The sequence below is a fragment of the Sebastes fasciatus genome, chromosome 21 (genome assembly GCF_043250625.1).
Source record: "Sebastes fasciatus isolate fSebFas1 chromosome 21, fSebFas1.pri, whole genome shotgun sequence".
NCBI classification, from domain to species: domain Eukaryota; kingdom Metazoa; phylum Chordata; class Actinopteri; order Perciformes; family Sebastidae; genus Sebastes; species Sebastes fasciatus.
Window position 1 is genome coordinate 9,833,888 of NC_133815.1, and position 15,340 is coordinate 9,849,227.

A 15,340-nucleotide genomic window follows, 5' to 3' on the forward strand; every position below is an offset into this window, starting at 1 on the left:
AACGTCAGCAGAAATAAGGAGCTGACTGTGGACTGCAAGAAGCAACAGTGAGGAGGACACGCATTTGTTATTGGTGCAAAAACAAAACAGCAGTGACTTTACAAGTAGTACAACAATGATAAGAACCGAGGAAAAATACCCTAGAAAACACTAAGAAAACGACACGTCCTCATCTCCATCAATGGAACTACAGTGGAGAGAGTCAGTAGCGTCCTTTTCTTCTGAGTTCACATCAGTGAGGACCTGACCTGGACTCACCACACAGACACCATCTCCATGACATTCTTATTCCTCAGGCTGAAGAGGTTCAACATGGACCCCAGAGTACTCTGCAACATCTACACCATCAAGAGGATCCTGAGCGGTTGCATCACTGCCTGGTGTGGCAGTTGCACCACCCTCAACTGTAAGGATCTACAAAGGGTGGTGAAAACTGCCCAGCACATCACCAGGATGGAGCTGCTCTACACCCCGTGCTGTAGGAGACCTCTGAGCTCATCACAATTATCACTTCACCTTTAAACCGTCACTTTACCTGTATATACTTTTACTTACTGTTTCACAACTGTTTACACCTCTGTAAGTATATATTTATTACTTCTCATTGTGCATATACATTTACTACATCCCTGTTTACCTTCTGTTTATTCATTTGAAATACTGTCTACACAAATTTCTATTACTTTATTTCAATTTAATTTGTTAGCCTTACATTTTAACTTGCACTACTTTATATCTTAGATTCAGATCTTGCTTTTATTTGCGTGATTTTCTTTATATAAATATTTAAGGAGCATTGTTGGAGGGTGCCTGAAGCCTACGACTGCTACTCTGTTGCACACATGATAAAATAAAGACCTCTAACTTAGAGTCTATGTATCTAGTGTGTTTATTGGTTTCTGTGTTTGTCTTCTAATTCCCCCTTGTCCACTCCACACACCTGAAAATATAATCTCCCCTATCTGCTCCTTAATAAATCCCTAATATAGTTTAAATTGCTCTCTCGCCCTATTTATCTCTGTACCGCCACTCTGCTGCTTCCCTAATAACAAACAGACCATGCCAGTAATTTAGAAGAAAACCAACAACTAAGCACCATCAGAGGAGACTATTGATGTAAATACCCGGCATACACAAGGGACAAAATATAGATGTGATCAAAAGAAAAGGCAATGAAGAAAGAAAATGTTATTTCAGACTAAATAATACAACATCAGAGGATAAGAGAGCATCCTGTACAGTGCAGTTTGTTTTCACGTATTCCCCTCTGCAATATTGACTATACACCAAATGTTTTATTAAGACAAGTTGTTTCACTTTCCATTAGAGGCCATGTTGTGTCACAACTTGCAGCGCCTATTCACATAAATAATTCACTGCTGTAACATGTGTTTGAAGCGCAGGTCAAATTGCCATAGTTACCGTATGAGGGGTTGAAACCGGAGGGCATCGATGGTTGATTTTCCCAACACGTCTAAAACAGTGGAAGTGCGATGTGATGTTAACCGTCAAGATGCGAGGAGTGCTGTTAAAACCACCACAAACGCATGCAGCTTCCATAGGGTTCATATGTTCTCCCGAGCCAAATGACAAGTATCTCACCATTAATCCCACAAGCATGCCTGCAGAAGAGTACAAACAAGAAAGACACAGCTGCTGTTATGAAAGCAATGTCAAATATTGATTAATCAATTAGTTGTCAACTATCAAATTAATCTGTAACTATTTTGATAATCGGTTTGAGTCGTTTTTTAAGAAAAAAAAGTCAAAATTCGGATTCCAGCTTCTTAAATGTGAATATTTTCTGGTTTCTTTACTCTTCTATGACAATAAACTGAATATCTATTTGAGTTGTGGACAAAACAAAACATTTGAGGACATCATCTTGGGCTTTGGGAAACACTGATCGACATTTGTCCATCATATTCTAACATTTTATAGACAAAACAACTCATTGATTAATTAAGAAAATAATCAACAGATTAATCGACAATGAAAATCATTGTTAGCTGCAGCCTTAATACAAATAACTATGCAGCTGTAGGCTAATGCAAAAAGAAGACTACATGGATATGAAACATGAATCAAGTACATGCTTGCTGGTGAGCCCTTGATAGTTTATGGTATCTGGAACTACCTGGCAATTATTGAACCCTATGTGGTCTAGAGTCCAATGTCATTTATCACCATAAAGCCAACTAACCACCCATTTACAAAAGTAAATTATATGTATCATACCTTTAAAAATATCCTTATCCTTAATTCAGTGGAGGAAGAAGTATTCACATCATTTACTGAAGTAAAAGTAGGGACAAATACCACACTGTGAAAATAATCCACTAAGTAAAAGCATGCAAGTATTATCAGTAATGTTGCATCTTCCTGCTATAGATGTTTATGGTTGTGCTCATTTTAACTCCTTTATATACTGTTGAGTAGTTTAATCTACAGCAATGCATCATATTCTATGAGATCATCACATGTTTGTATTGTTTCTGTACTGTGAAAAACACTTATCTCTAAAAAAGTTAACTTTTCATGAGCTCAGAAAAAGTTTTTTAAGCTTTTTAAAGACTTTATTTAGCTTAAGAAGAAAGAGAATATTCACAACACATAAAAGGAAAACTTCAAAACTGTGATTTGAGAAGTAACTAAAGCTGCAGACAAATGTACTGGAGTAAAAAGTACAATATTTACCTCTGAGATGTAACCAGTGGAGTAGAAGTATAAAATAGCAGAAAATGGAAATACTCATGTAAAGTACAAATACCTCAAATTTGAACTGAAGTAGGTTACAGTACTTGAGTAAATGTACTTAGTTACATTCCACCACTGTGAACAAGGTAAGCTAGATAGCATCACATTGATAGTGGTCTTTGTGCTAATTATGAATTGCCCTGGTAAAGATAAATGATAAACAGGTGAATAAATAAAAAAATAAATTAAAGTGGCCACTACTAAGACCCAAAACTGTGACCAAAACTGACTTTATTTGTTATATTATTTAAACAGTGAGTTCCGGAAGTGTTGGTAAATAACGGCTTCCGTGCTCTAAATTGGTTATCATCACTTTAAGGCTACTTACCATAAAACATTGCACCTCCAGTTTCATTTATGAGTCTGTATTTAAACTGTTTTAACTTCCACACACTGAGAATGGTTACAAGTGCCAAGCCAATTGCTACGAGAGAGAACAAGGTCGCACTGTCCTGTCTGAGCTTGGCAGTGCCCGACATCTTTCACACTAAAGCCGAGGTCAAACTTGTCGGAAACAACTGTTTTACTTTTGATTGAACTCAGCAGCAGCAGCAACATCCGCATCAGCAGCGCTCCAGAGCCGGTGCTGCCTGTGCTGCCTTCACTGCTGCATGGAAATCTCTGTTTTCTCTTCCACACGTGGTGAAATAGCCCTACAGGTTTTGTCCCATTTAAAATGAATGAATGAATAAATAAATAAATAAATAAATAAATGAATAAATGAATGAATAAATGAATGAATGAATGAATGAATTAATAAATAAATAGATAAATAAAAAGGTTACAAATAAAATAAATAAATCCATACATACATACATACATACATACATACATACATACATACATAAATATATAAATAATAGATAAATAGATAGATAAATAAATAAAAAGGTTACAAATAAAATAAATAAATACATACATACATACATAAATAAATAAATAGGTGTCGTCCCATTTATGGGAAACAACTAAATTAAATATGTAGTAAATATATTTTTGTAAGCAGGATTTTATTTTGTATAAATCAAGGTCAAGGTAAAGGAAAACTTTATTATCCCCTAGGGGCAATTTGTTGTACAGTCAGCAGTACCACAGAGTCATCAAACAAAGATAATAAACACAATAAATAGCCTATTAAAGGCAATAAATACAAAAGCTTACAACATACAACATTACAGGGCATTGTTTAGGAAACCAATGAACAAAAGAATTTCTGAGCCTATTGGTCCTACATTTAGGAAAACTATATCTGCGGCCTCACGGGAGCAACCTGAACTCAATGGACAGGGAGTGAATGTAGAAATATAGAGTGATATTGTGCTTTTAGCTGACGTGTGTCGCCTCACTGTTTTTCAGCGATGCTCGTTCATGTCTATTTAGAGCGAGCAAGCGCGAGCCCGACGCTGACTTTCGTTGACTTAACGGCCACAGGTGTCGCTGTTAACAAGCATTTCTGATTCGTACAAACAGTCCCTTTAACATTAGCAGAAAAATGTGTATACATTTAGTGTATAAAAGCATGAATATTACATGGCCCACACGTACACACTTGGGGACCACTGGCATACACACACACACACACACTTTGAGACAGTCTTTTAATCTAAGCCTTGAAATATCTAGTCAATTTAAGGATTTAAATTAGTAGATCTTGGTCACGGTGTTCTTTCAGCCGTTGTGCTTTTAATTTTTGTGCTCCATGTCATGATCACATCTTCTTTCTGACATTTTGCCACTATTCTGTCCAGTAGCGTCGTATTATTTGAAAACCAAATTGACCTTATGAACCTGGACACATCATGGGGCTAGGTTCACAAGGTCAGCTTTATATTTTATTTATGTTTGTTATGGGCCAATAGGGCTAAAGTATTTTTTTTCCCTCTAAAGTACATTTAAATTAAAAAAAAATAATAATCTAGCCAATATGAATCCCTTGCAAACATGGGCCCCAAGGCTGCAGCCTAGGCCAGCCTATGCATTAATTCAATATTTATTATTTATATTTTCTTATGGGACTTGGATGTTATTGGGCCTATATCTTTACTATGCTTTATAATAATTCCGGTATTTCCCAGAGCACATAAATGCATCATGCATTGGATGTCATTCTCCATTGTTCCAGCAGATGGCAGTTAATGCCAACTAATGCTCGTATAGGAGCCCATCGCTTGTGTGAGGCCGGATTGAATCTCCACTCTGTCCCTTAGCTCTAAGTGAATCAGTCGATGGCTTTAATTAGCAGTTACTTAATTGAATTTGTTCACCAGTAATGCCTTATTTTGTTCATCAGTTTACTTTGTTATACAAAAATAATACAAATGTAGTAAAAGAAAAATCAATCATACCTATAGATATAGCCAATACTGTATGTCAATCAGTGTTGAACCTACAGGCTGTAAAATTAAACATTTAACATTGAATTAAGCCCACTGTTCCTATTACACTCGATGGTGTATAGATAGATAGATAGATAGATAGATAGATAGATAGATAGATAGATAGATAGTAACTTTATTGATCCCGAGGGAAATTCAAGTTTCCAGCATCACAGTTCCATAGTGCAAAACATGTGAGTAAAAAGGCAGTAAAGAAAGTTAGAAGTGCAAAGTATAAAGTACAGATATAAAAATACAAGGAGATGAAGAAAACTGTTAAAACTGAATATAGTGCAGGGTAACAGCTGTGATACACGACTATTAAAAAAGTGAATATAATGCAGAAGAGACTTTTAAAAATGAGTATAGTGCAGGGTAACTCCAGTAGCTTAGTCTATGAAACATTATAAGATAAGATAAGATAAGATATTCCTTTATTAGTCCTGCAGTGGGGAAATTTGCAGTGTACAGCAGCAAAGGGGATAGTGCAAAAAAACAAGATGCATCAGCTAACACAGTAAGAAAAAGTGTAACAAAATATGAACCATTTAAATAGAAGGAAGTATAAAATAGGAGCAGTATATACAGTATTGATAATAAACAGTGTAATGGAAATTCTGTCAATATTCCAAGATGAGTCCTAATGAATGTTGAAATAAAGATCTTACACAGATGAAATGTCTTTTTCCTGTATTTTATTCTTGCAAGAAGAGACACTGGTTATACAGAGTCACACAAAGTCTGCAGAAGAGTGCACTGCAGGAGATATTTTTCCATTACAACAGACTATTAACAAAATTGCACAAGTGGAAAATGATATTGCACAGTGAGAATGGATGAATGAAGCAACAGTTGCATTGCATTGTGAGCATTTTAAAGTTTATTCTTTAGATTATGTCATCTATCAAAGGTTGCTTTTTAGACTGACGGATGCACTGAGATAAAAATAAATAGAAATTTGTGCAAACTTTTGCTCTGGTGGGCGTTATTCCCAGACAGAGACAATATTAGAATAATCTCCTAGCAACCGCTGCCGCAAACAGACAGCGTGTGTCGCAAAGAGTAAAGAGGGCTGGTGTTGAAAAAGAGTGGAAACAGAACCCATTGTGGTGTTGAGAGAGAGGAGTGAGCTGCTGCAGCCTGCAGAGAGAGAGAAGAAGAAGAGAAAGAGGTGACCACAAAGGGGGACTCATGAGACATTACATGGACGTTAACGCACAACGTGGACGCTGCTGTCCTTTGTGAGGAGGACCGCGTCGTCCAGTCGGAAGAGATCCAGCATATGAAGAGTTAAAGACTCCCGACATCCCAACTGTTTATTCCAGCAGCTAGCAGGGCTAGCTGGGCTACATACCTTAGAGGAGCTAGACATGGGAAGCCCCGTGTGAGTTTGCTTGATAAGAGAAGAGATTGCCGTCGAGCTTTGAAGAAGAGATACATTGTATCAGCTGTGATTGAAAGTGTCCGTCTGAGCTGCAACTTTATTATAAGAATGATACAAACTGAGCGCTAAACATTTACTACTACGGACCAGGAGAGGAGAAAAGTCACACACAGGTTTGTTTCACAGCTTTTTCTTTTTCTCTTTGCAGCTCTTTTTGTTCATGTTGAACTCAGCCTTTAAATAATGTGAATTTAAGGATACATATGTGCAACCTCGACTTGATTAAGTGATTAATTTAAAGCTTTGCACACCGGCAATATTTGCACTATTTGTTTATATCATTTTTGTTTATTGGTAGAATTAAAAAAAATTGTATTCTTATTTTATTCTAACGTTTTTATCTATTCTTTTTGTTATTATACTGTTTGTTTGCACCAACAAAACCAAAGCAAATTCCTAGTGTATACCTCTTTAATAAACACGGTATATTCAGAACACTCAGTATATGTAGCCTACTAACGTGAGAGCATGCTTGACATTTAAAGAGTCACTGCTGCTTCCTCAGAAATGATGATAAGATAAGATACATAGAGTTTTTTATAGAAACAAAGTCTCTTATCAGATGCACCACATCCGATGAACTATGACAGGAAGTTCATTATTGCTACTATGTTGCAACTATCTCAAAATAATATCCGTTTAGTATGTTACCTTCCCTACAATTGGTCCTCTTATCTTTTGGGGTTTTTTTTTCTGTCATTATAGAGAACACTATGTCCACCACTGGTACCTGAATGCAACAAACTACCCTTAAACCTCTAAATATGTATTCCTTTTGGCCATTTGTATGCAAAACATATTATATTATAGCAACAACACTTGTTTGCAATAATCACTAAACTGACTTGACTATTAGATTTCTCGCTCTTTGCAAACTTCTGCACCTTAATTTCTTCAAAGACAAAATAGATTACCACAACAGTCCAGACAGTCTATAATAAGTCCTGAAGAATTTCTCTTTACAGTCTTTTAGTATGTTACCTGCCCTACAATTAGTCCTCTTATCTTTTTAGGTAGTTTTTTCCTGTCATTATAGAGAACATTATGTGCACCACTGGTACCTGAATGCAACTTACAAAATAATATAATGCACCAAACTACAATCCCTTAAACCTCTAAATATGTATTCCTTTGGCCATTTGTATGCAGAACATATTATATTATAGCACTGGTGTCAAGATGCATGCATTCACATTTTTGATTTGTTCATTGATAATAGGGCTGCACGATATGAGGAAATAATGATGTTGAATATCGCGATAACGATATTACTAGCAAACAGATATCCAAGTGCATGCCTTTCTGCTGCTTCAGTATACTGCTAAAATACAAGAAATTGCTTATTGACTTAAAAAAAAAAATTAAAGAATTATTTCCAACATTTCTTTTATTTAACAAATTAAACTGAACATAACATGCACAGGTAATAAAAGAATGATGGTGATTTGCTTGAGTTAGTTGAAAGAGAGAATCAGTAGAAAACTGCACTTTAAAATGTTCCCGAGTGCAATATTGCAGCCTTTTGTGTTTATCGTGCGACGACGATGAAAAAAACGATATATTGTGCAGCACCAATTGAAAGCATTTCTTCAACAATGTATTTGCATTGCTTCATATTTACTTAGCACTGTAGTTTTAAATATTCAAATTAATGCACCTCAACAGGTCTCCACTTTCCCAACTTGATTTGCCTTCCTCGTTGGTGTGAGCAAACAGCAGGTTGAGACATCACACAGACAGGCTCAGGCATTGAATTTGAGAGTGTAATTTGCAATTATCACTAAATTGACTTGACCATAAGATTTCTGGCTCTTTGCAAACTTCTGCCCTTGATTTTCTTCAAAGAAGAAATAGATTACCACAACAGTCCGACTGCTTGGTCCAGACAGTCTCTAATAAGTCCTGAAGAATTTCTCTTTACAGTCTAATGAGTAGAGCGGGCTGCTTAGAATTAATTTTTTCCATAACAGGAGAGTAATTGTGGAGCCCTTCTGCAAGGGGGACTATGAAAATAGACTGATACACTTCAGACTCTCTGCTGATGGTTGATTTGAATGTTTCACAGCGCTCAGCAGGGGAACGTCTTGTAATTGTAGCCTAAAAGCTCCCACCGGAGCAGCAGTACATTTTTTGTTTTTGACCTCCAAACTCGCCAAAATCACTCCGATAAAAGCAACTTCTGCAACAGATGGAGCCACATTAGGAGTGACCTTAAATGACATAATAAATGTGTGTCAGGTAATCAATTTGATTTCCCTCCCCACACTCTAAACACATTTCCCATTTGTTTGAGCTTGTTTAGACAGCTTATTTGAATCAGTCCGAGTGTAGCTTCACTTAGATGACACATTTGTTTTTTGCACTGGCATTAACACGAGATTTAAATGTATGACAACTTTTTTCTATGCTGGCTCGTGTGAAAATGTGCAGCTGTGTTTAAAATCATACAAAACAAACATGATTATCACGTTGAAGAATCCAGAGCGTATCTACCCCCCAGTTCGAGTGTGTCCTTCCAAACAGCTGCGTCAGTTTGGCGCAAAGCAGATATAGCATTGATGTTGTCATTAAAAGCTCCGCCGTTTGGTTCGGGCCAGAGACGAATGGACTAATGTTCACGTGGGGGGATGCTGCTAATTGGTGCTTATATTGTGAGGACTCAATTTCCCATTAGGTGCGCGACTGTTACTGTCATTTGTATCTAACCATCACTGTCTACGTGTTTGCTGTACTGAGGCGATCCTGTGCTGGCTGAATGTTTTTTTGATCAAACATTATTGACTCCCTCGGTCGATAACCTTGGCAACAGTAGTTCCTCTTCTCTCAAGCTAGAGACATTGCAATGGAGGAGGGGGGGCTTTTTTCCGAGCTTTGAGTAGAGCTCGGTGGTAATACCGGCGTTCATGTTTGTGTGTGTCCATTCAGAGATCTGCTGCTCTGTATTCCAGTGATCACTTCTTTCCATTCATTTCCATCACAAGAGCAATAACTCAAAAGTTTCTCTCACCTTGCTGTCCATTAGCACATTGGTGATATCGTTCCTCTCTCTATTTTTCCAACTCCTCCACTGTATACCGGCCCCCTTTTTTTTTCAGCACTTCTTCTTTTGCATTTCCAGTGGAATTAATCAAGCGTGTTCATGTGTGGCTTGACTTCATTATACCATAATGAAGTTTAGCCTCAGGTGCAGCGAAGGAAATGGGTTAGCCTGAGAGTAGCCTTGCCCTCGAACACCATTATCCGAAGCCAGCTTTTACACAATGAGCTGTGGAGAAGATTATTCAAGATGGAAATTTTCTTTTCAACCCCTTCTTTTCTTATCTGCGTTGTTCCGTCAAAATCTAAGTTTTAATAAAAGTTGAAATATTGGGATATTACGATGTCATCTCCCTCCGTCTCGACCTTTGTCATTCTGTTTTAAGCCAACACGGGGCCCATTGCTTCATCTGGTGCCTTTTCTGTATCAGTAATGAGCCATTTTGTGGCTCTTAACATCTGCCAAACTTGGAACATTTCGAATGCGAGACTCATCTCCCATGCATGAGGAGTCAGGCATCCTTTGATTTGCCCTCTTTTCTTCGCCTCTCTTTCGAAGCGCTCACCGCAGTACTTTGTAGACCGAGAGTACGCTGAGAAACTTTCTTACCCCAGTTTTGGCAAGGGCTGTGTGCGATGAGAGGTAATTTTGGTGCTTACTCCAAACAGGGTTTTCCTCTCGGTTGGTATCGTGCATCCCTCCTTTCTCGCAGAGGCACCGAGGGGGAGGAACGGAGGAGGGGGGGAGGTAATTTAAAACATACGTTTTTCTGTGGGCACGATGAGGTTTGTCCAAAAGAAAACACTGCTTTAAATTTCACTGCCTTTCTATTCCGGTGGGAAACATCTGTGTTAGAATACGAAGCATCTGGCTTTAATTTAGAGCTTTAAGTGAACTTTACCCTTGTCAAAAACCTGTACAGGCAACCTTGAGCTCTGCACAGTCTGCCTTCTTCTCTGTCCATCCTGTTAAATAACCATAGGGTGGCATACAGCAGTAGACAGTGAGGGAGTTAAACAAATGGTTTTGCAGGTGTAAAATTCACAAGAAGCCATCTAGTGAGGTAATTACCTAGGGGTGGGAAAAAAATCGATTCACCTATACATTGCGATTTAAAAAAAAAAATTGTTACGATTTTGAAATCGATTTGTTAATGCCAGAATCGATATATTTGCTTCATTTGAGTCTATGAGGAGGTTGAAGGAAGTTACCGCTTTTATTGTTGCAGTCTGTGTAACGTGGCGTCATATCCATTCTGTATCCATCAACCAATCAATCCACAGCCGGCCGCAACGAGTAAGTGCAAAACTGATCCCTCCCATTTTAAATCCAAAGTGGTAAACACTACACGTACAGTAAAGTATGGAAACACTTTGGGTTTCACACATTTCCAGGAAAAGCAGATCTAGACATCATGGCTAAAGCTACATGATAACTCTGTCATGAACAGGAAACGTTCCCGTATTGTGGTAATTTGCGGTCAAGCCAGCCGTCACTCTCATCTCTGTGGTCAAATCGGCCGTCGCTACAACCGTAGAGCACCCATATACTGACATTTATGTTAAATGCATTCAAATGGCCCCGATGGAGCTGACCATGGATTTTTAAAGAGAACGGAGCTGACGGGAGAGCTAGCGATGGACTTGGAGAAGTTAGCGGAAGTATACACGTGTGACTACGTCCGGTTTTCAAAATAAGGTGTTAACAAAGGGAACTATATATGCAAAATATATATTTATGGAAATAAGATTGATTGGATTATATTCACTATAAGTATAGAACATTACATGTCCCTTATACATTAAAAACAAAATACCACTATTTTGTGAGGGAAATGTCTTTATTCTTTGATGTTTGAAAAAAAAAAAATATCCCCATCTTAAATGACCATGCGTCCTTCCAATAAAGATTTATGTTTATTCACTCTCATTACTCTGTGTAGCAGCAGCAGGCTATAAAAACTCCAATCTAGTAGAATTTCAATTCTTACACTCTCCTGCTTCATGCTGAACAAAAGTACAGGATCAAGGATAAGCCATCGGTGGCAGATTCGTGCATTTCATTGTCAACATGTTAAGCATTTTAACACCTCGGCTGTCTCTCTTTAAACGAAACGCGACGTGTGGCTTATACCCTTTTCACTTCGACAATTAGCACGATCGTTGACATAATCCAGGTAACGCTGCAAAGGTAATTGAGGCCTAACAGTTTCTCTGGAGAGGAGAAAAGAAGCCACGTCTCCTCCCCGTGTTAGCTCGTGCATCTCATTACTCCGCCAGGTCTTGTTCGGGGCTTGCTCCAGACCGCCCTGGCTCTCTTCTCTAAAAAGGATGAAGGGGTGATCATTTTCTCGGCCTGACTGAGGTTATGTTTTGTCCTCCTTTGAGCCCTTTCGCTGATCCTAGTTAAATCTCTGCTCCCACGATCTCGCAGCCACGTCTGTGCTGCCACTGCCTGCGTTAGATGCTAAATGGCACTTGAATCGAGATCTTATAGCGACGGGATATTCGGTTTTCCCCTCAAGCAATCAGCTCCCTCTCGCTCCCCGTAGTAGAAGACACGAGGCACACATCCTTCTGGCTGCTATTGAAGTTGTTGTTTTTAGAGTTCTTCACACAGACTTTTTTTATTTCGCATCTCCAAATCCATCCTCCCTCCCCAATTTAATATCTAGTAGAATTTGAATGAATTTTTCACACTAATAAATTATTGTGTTGGCGTTCTTTTTCAGCTCATTGTGAATGCGGCGGAGAGGTTACTTGGTTATTGTTCATTCATCAGGCTGGAAGCGTTTTGATGAAGTCAGCTAGATGTGGACCTTCAGCTGCTTTATTCAGCTTGCCCAAAGAAATGCTGTTTCAGACTAAATGCAGGAAGAATTATCTTTTTGTAAATTTTTTTTTTTTGCTTCTGAGATCTGAGTAATGTGGGCATGAAGTAGGATATTCAAAAGGTGTCCTCTGATTAATTCTTAGGCATAAAATAACATTGTGCTGTTCATTATAATGATAAAATAAATAATTAATGGAAATTGTGACGCATTACCATTAAGATTTACAGTAGCTATTTAGTTTTACACAGAGTTCAAAGCATGATTTAAGATTGCTTCTATCTAAAAGGTGTAAAGTCTCATTATCTCGATCTTATTTATGGTACAGAGAAGAAAAGCATGTGCTCACCGTTGACTCCCGTTGCTCAAGTTTAAGATTTATGGTGAGAATGGCAAGAAATGCATGAATCATATTTTTTCTTTTCCTTAAAAAAAAAATCTATGTGGTGCAGCCGTCTGTAGATCCCCCTATTGGTCTATTTTTACATTACTGATGTTGGCCTGATCTGCTCAAAGTATATCCAGACAGAGGTGTGAGCTAAGAACTAGTGTATTCAGCTCCTTATCTGACACTCCACAGCCGCACATCTCCCACAACCGCTGCTGCTCTCTTGGCCGCCTCGAGCCCCCGTGTCTCTCCACATCTCAGCCGATTCGATCTGAAAGCAAAAACGCGAGGAACCCATCGACACGCACACTAATCACGCCAGCGTGTCCGCTCGTTAGCCGTGCCCTCTCAAGTCAGCTGTCCTAATAGGCATGTCTTAATGAGCTCTAATTGAGGATTGCTAATTTGCATGGCCCGAGTCATTGTCTTCCTTAAAGCGACTTAGAAGACTTACAAGACTCATTGCCAAAAAGCTGATTGGGGGGTCTAACTTGGTTTCACCATGGGCAGACTACGGGGGGCTTGTGAACCCAGATTGTTGTCTCTTTCTTCCACTCTTAGTTCCCACCATCCCCTTCTCCACTGGCATCGATATGCCTAATAGAGGTATTCACAGATTCTCCCTCTCGCCCCCTCAACTACAGACGTTATTTTAGTGACACCAGCCATTTTCAAAGAAACGACTTCAAAGCGTGATTAAAACGAAGCAGGGCAACTCTGATCAAAGGTTAAACTACGCACAGCGTGACTCCCTTCACAATGCAAAGTGAGATTTCTCCATTTGAAGCGGGACGAAGAAAAGAAAATTGAGATTTCTGAGCTCGGTGTAACTGTTGAGGTATGCAGACGGCGTGTTATTTTGCTGCGCATCGGAAAAAGAAAAGTGATGGATACTTCTGTAGCGGCAGAGGAAAGGCCCTCTGAGGAATCATCCTCGCAGTGCAGCACATTTTATTTATACAAGGAGAGGATGTTGTACATTTCCTCTTAATTTGATCACTGACACTTTATTTTCCCCTCTCCCATACAGTTATTTGTCTTTCTTATATTGGGGGAGTATACAAGAAATGATTTCCCAAAGAGAAACAGGCACAAACAGGCACAGGCGGGTTTATTGCATTGGCTGTGGGCCATCTCATTTCTGCTCAAAAAGTAATGAAATCTCTCAAATGACCCAAACAATTAGAATTTGTCAAACAATTTCATATGCCAGAGAAAGTGTTTCTGCATGTTAGGACTGAAGTGTTCAAGTTGCAGACCCAGAAGAAGAGAAATGAGATAAACCTTTTTTGTTATGCATGTTTTCCATGTTCTGAAATGCATCTTTCTGATTTTCCCTGATGTAATGAGTTCCCCTCTCCCTTTCTGTGCTTGATTTCAGGCCCGCTGGCTCGAGGTTGCATACAAACACCAAGAAGGGAGAACATGACTCACTGGCCTCTGCCAGAGACTGGCACGGGGCAGCTGTGCCAACCTCGCCCCTGCCTGCCGCTTTAGAAGCTACCCGGGTACATCATGACGGGGAGGCATTGAGGTTAGCTCCCTGACGATCGTCTCAACACCTCTCCTCCTCCTCCCTACCCCTGCCCCGTCCCCATCATGCTGCGCTTCCTGCCTCTCAAACTCGGCCGCCTGTACCGCTGTCTGAAGCTCTTACTGGTCGTGGGGCTGTTTGTCATCTTGCTGATGAACACCCACAACCTGTTCGCCTCCTTCCAGAAGAATGAGCTCACCGACAGACGCTTCATCAACCTCAACAAGTGTCCCGCCTGCTTTGGCACCAGCTGGTGCCGCAAGTTCATGAACGGCCAGGTTTCCTTCGAAACCTGGGGTCGCCTGCGTTTCCTGGACGTTTTCAATGTCAAGAATGTTTACTTCGCTCAGTACGGCGAGCCCAGGGAGGGCACGCGCCGCGTGGTGCTGAAACGGCTCGGCTCCAACCAGGAGCTTGCCGAGATAGATCAGAAAATCTGCAAGAGGGCCACGGGCAGGCCGCGCTGTGACCTCATCCAGGCGATGTACAAGACTGAGTTCGCCCGGATCAACGGCGATGTTCGTCTGCTCACTCCAGAGGTGGTGGAGGGCTGGTCAGACCTGGTGCACTGCCCCTCTCAGAGGCTGCTGGACCGCGTGGTCCGCAGGTACGCTGAGACCAAAGACTCAGGCAGCTTCCTGCTAAAGAACCTCAAAGACACGGAGAGAATGCAGCTGCTCATGACCTTGGCGTTCAACCCGGAGCCGCTCGTATTACAGGTTAGTATTTTTCAGTATTTTCAGGACGGGAGCTGTTTTTAAAGCAACATGTGTGTGCGATACCATTTGAGGCTTTTAAGGTTTCTTTTTTATTGAGTGATGTTTGACCATTACTGTCTCTGAAGAAAATATTGCATCCAGATAAAGAGGTGCCTGTCAGCCCCAGGTGTTTTCAGAGTTGCTGATAAGGCGCGGTTCCTGGATTACCTTTTTGCTACAAAGAGGATAAGAGCATCAGTAAGTGAGCCAGGGTGTT

General features: G+C 39.8%; 2 protein-coding genes across 6 annotated transcripts in view; one reads left to right on the top strand and one right to left on the bottom strand.

Annotated features, from left to right (window-relative positions):
• LOC141759268 (sodium/hydrogen exchanger 9-like) overlaps positions 1-3,349 on the bottom strand; it is a 76,672-nt gene extending 73,323 nt beyond the window's left edge. For 2 of the 5 annotated variants that reach the window (XR_012592082.1, XM_074621170.1), the window contains exons 1-2: positions 3,086-3,349; positions 1,423-1,622 (exon numbers count right to left, since the gene is read on the bottom strand). Coding sequence is in view for 4 of the 5 variants with exons in the window: in XM_074621170.1 (XP_074477271.1) it covers positions 1,423-1,622; positions 3,086-3,236 (351 nt within the window). In the remaining variant the exon portion in view is untranslated. The remainder of the gene's footprint in view (positions 1-1,422; positions 1,623-3,085) is intronic. The other 3 variants (XM_074621171.1, XM_074621167.1, XM_074621169.1) reach the window with 2 other exon arrangements.
• Positions 3,350-6,189: 2,840 nt separating this feature from the next.
• The window catches only part of dipk2ab (divergent protein kinase domain 2Ab), a 29,369-nt gene continuing 20,218 nt past the window's right edge, over positions 6,190-15,340 (top strand). Inside the window, exons 1-2 of the mRNA XM_074621374.1 lie at positions 6,190-6,689; positions 14,213-15,084. Of these exons, the coding sequence (XP_074477475.1) occupies positions 14,431-15,084 (654 nt within the window). The 5' untranslated portion in view covers positions 6,190-6,689; positions 14,213-14,430. The remainder of the gene's footprint in view (positions 6,690-14,212; positions 15,085-15,340) is intronic.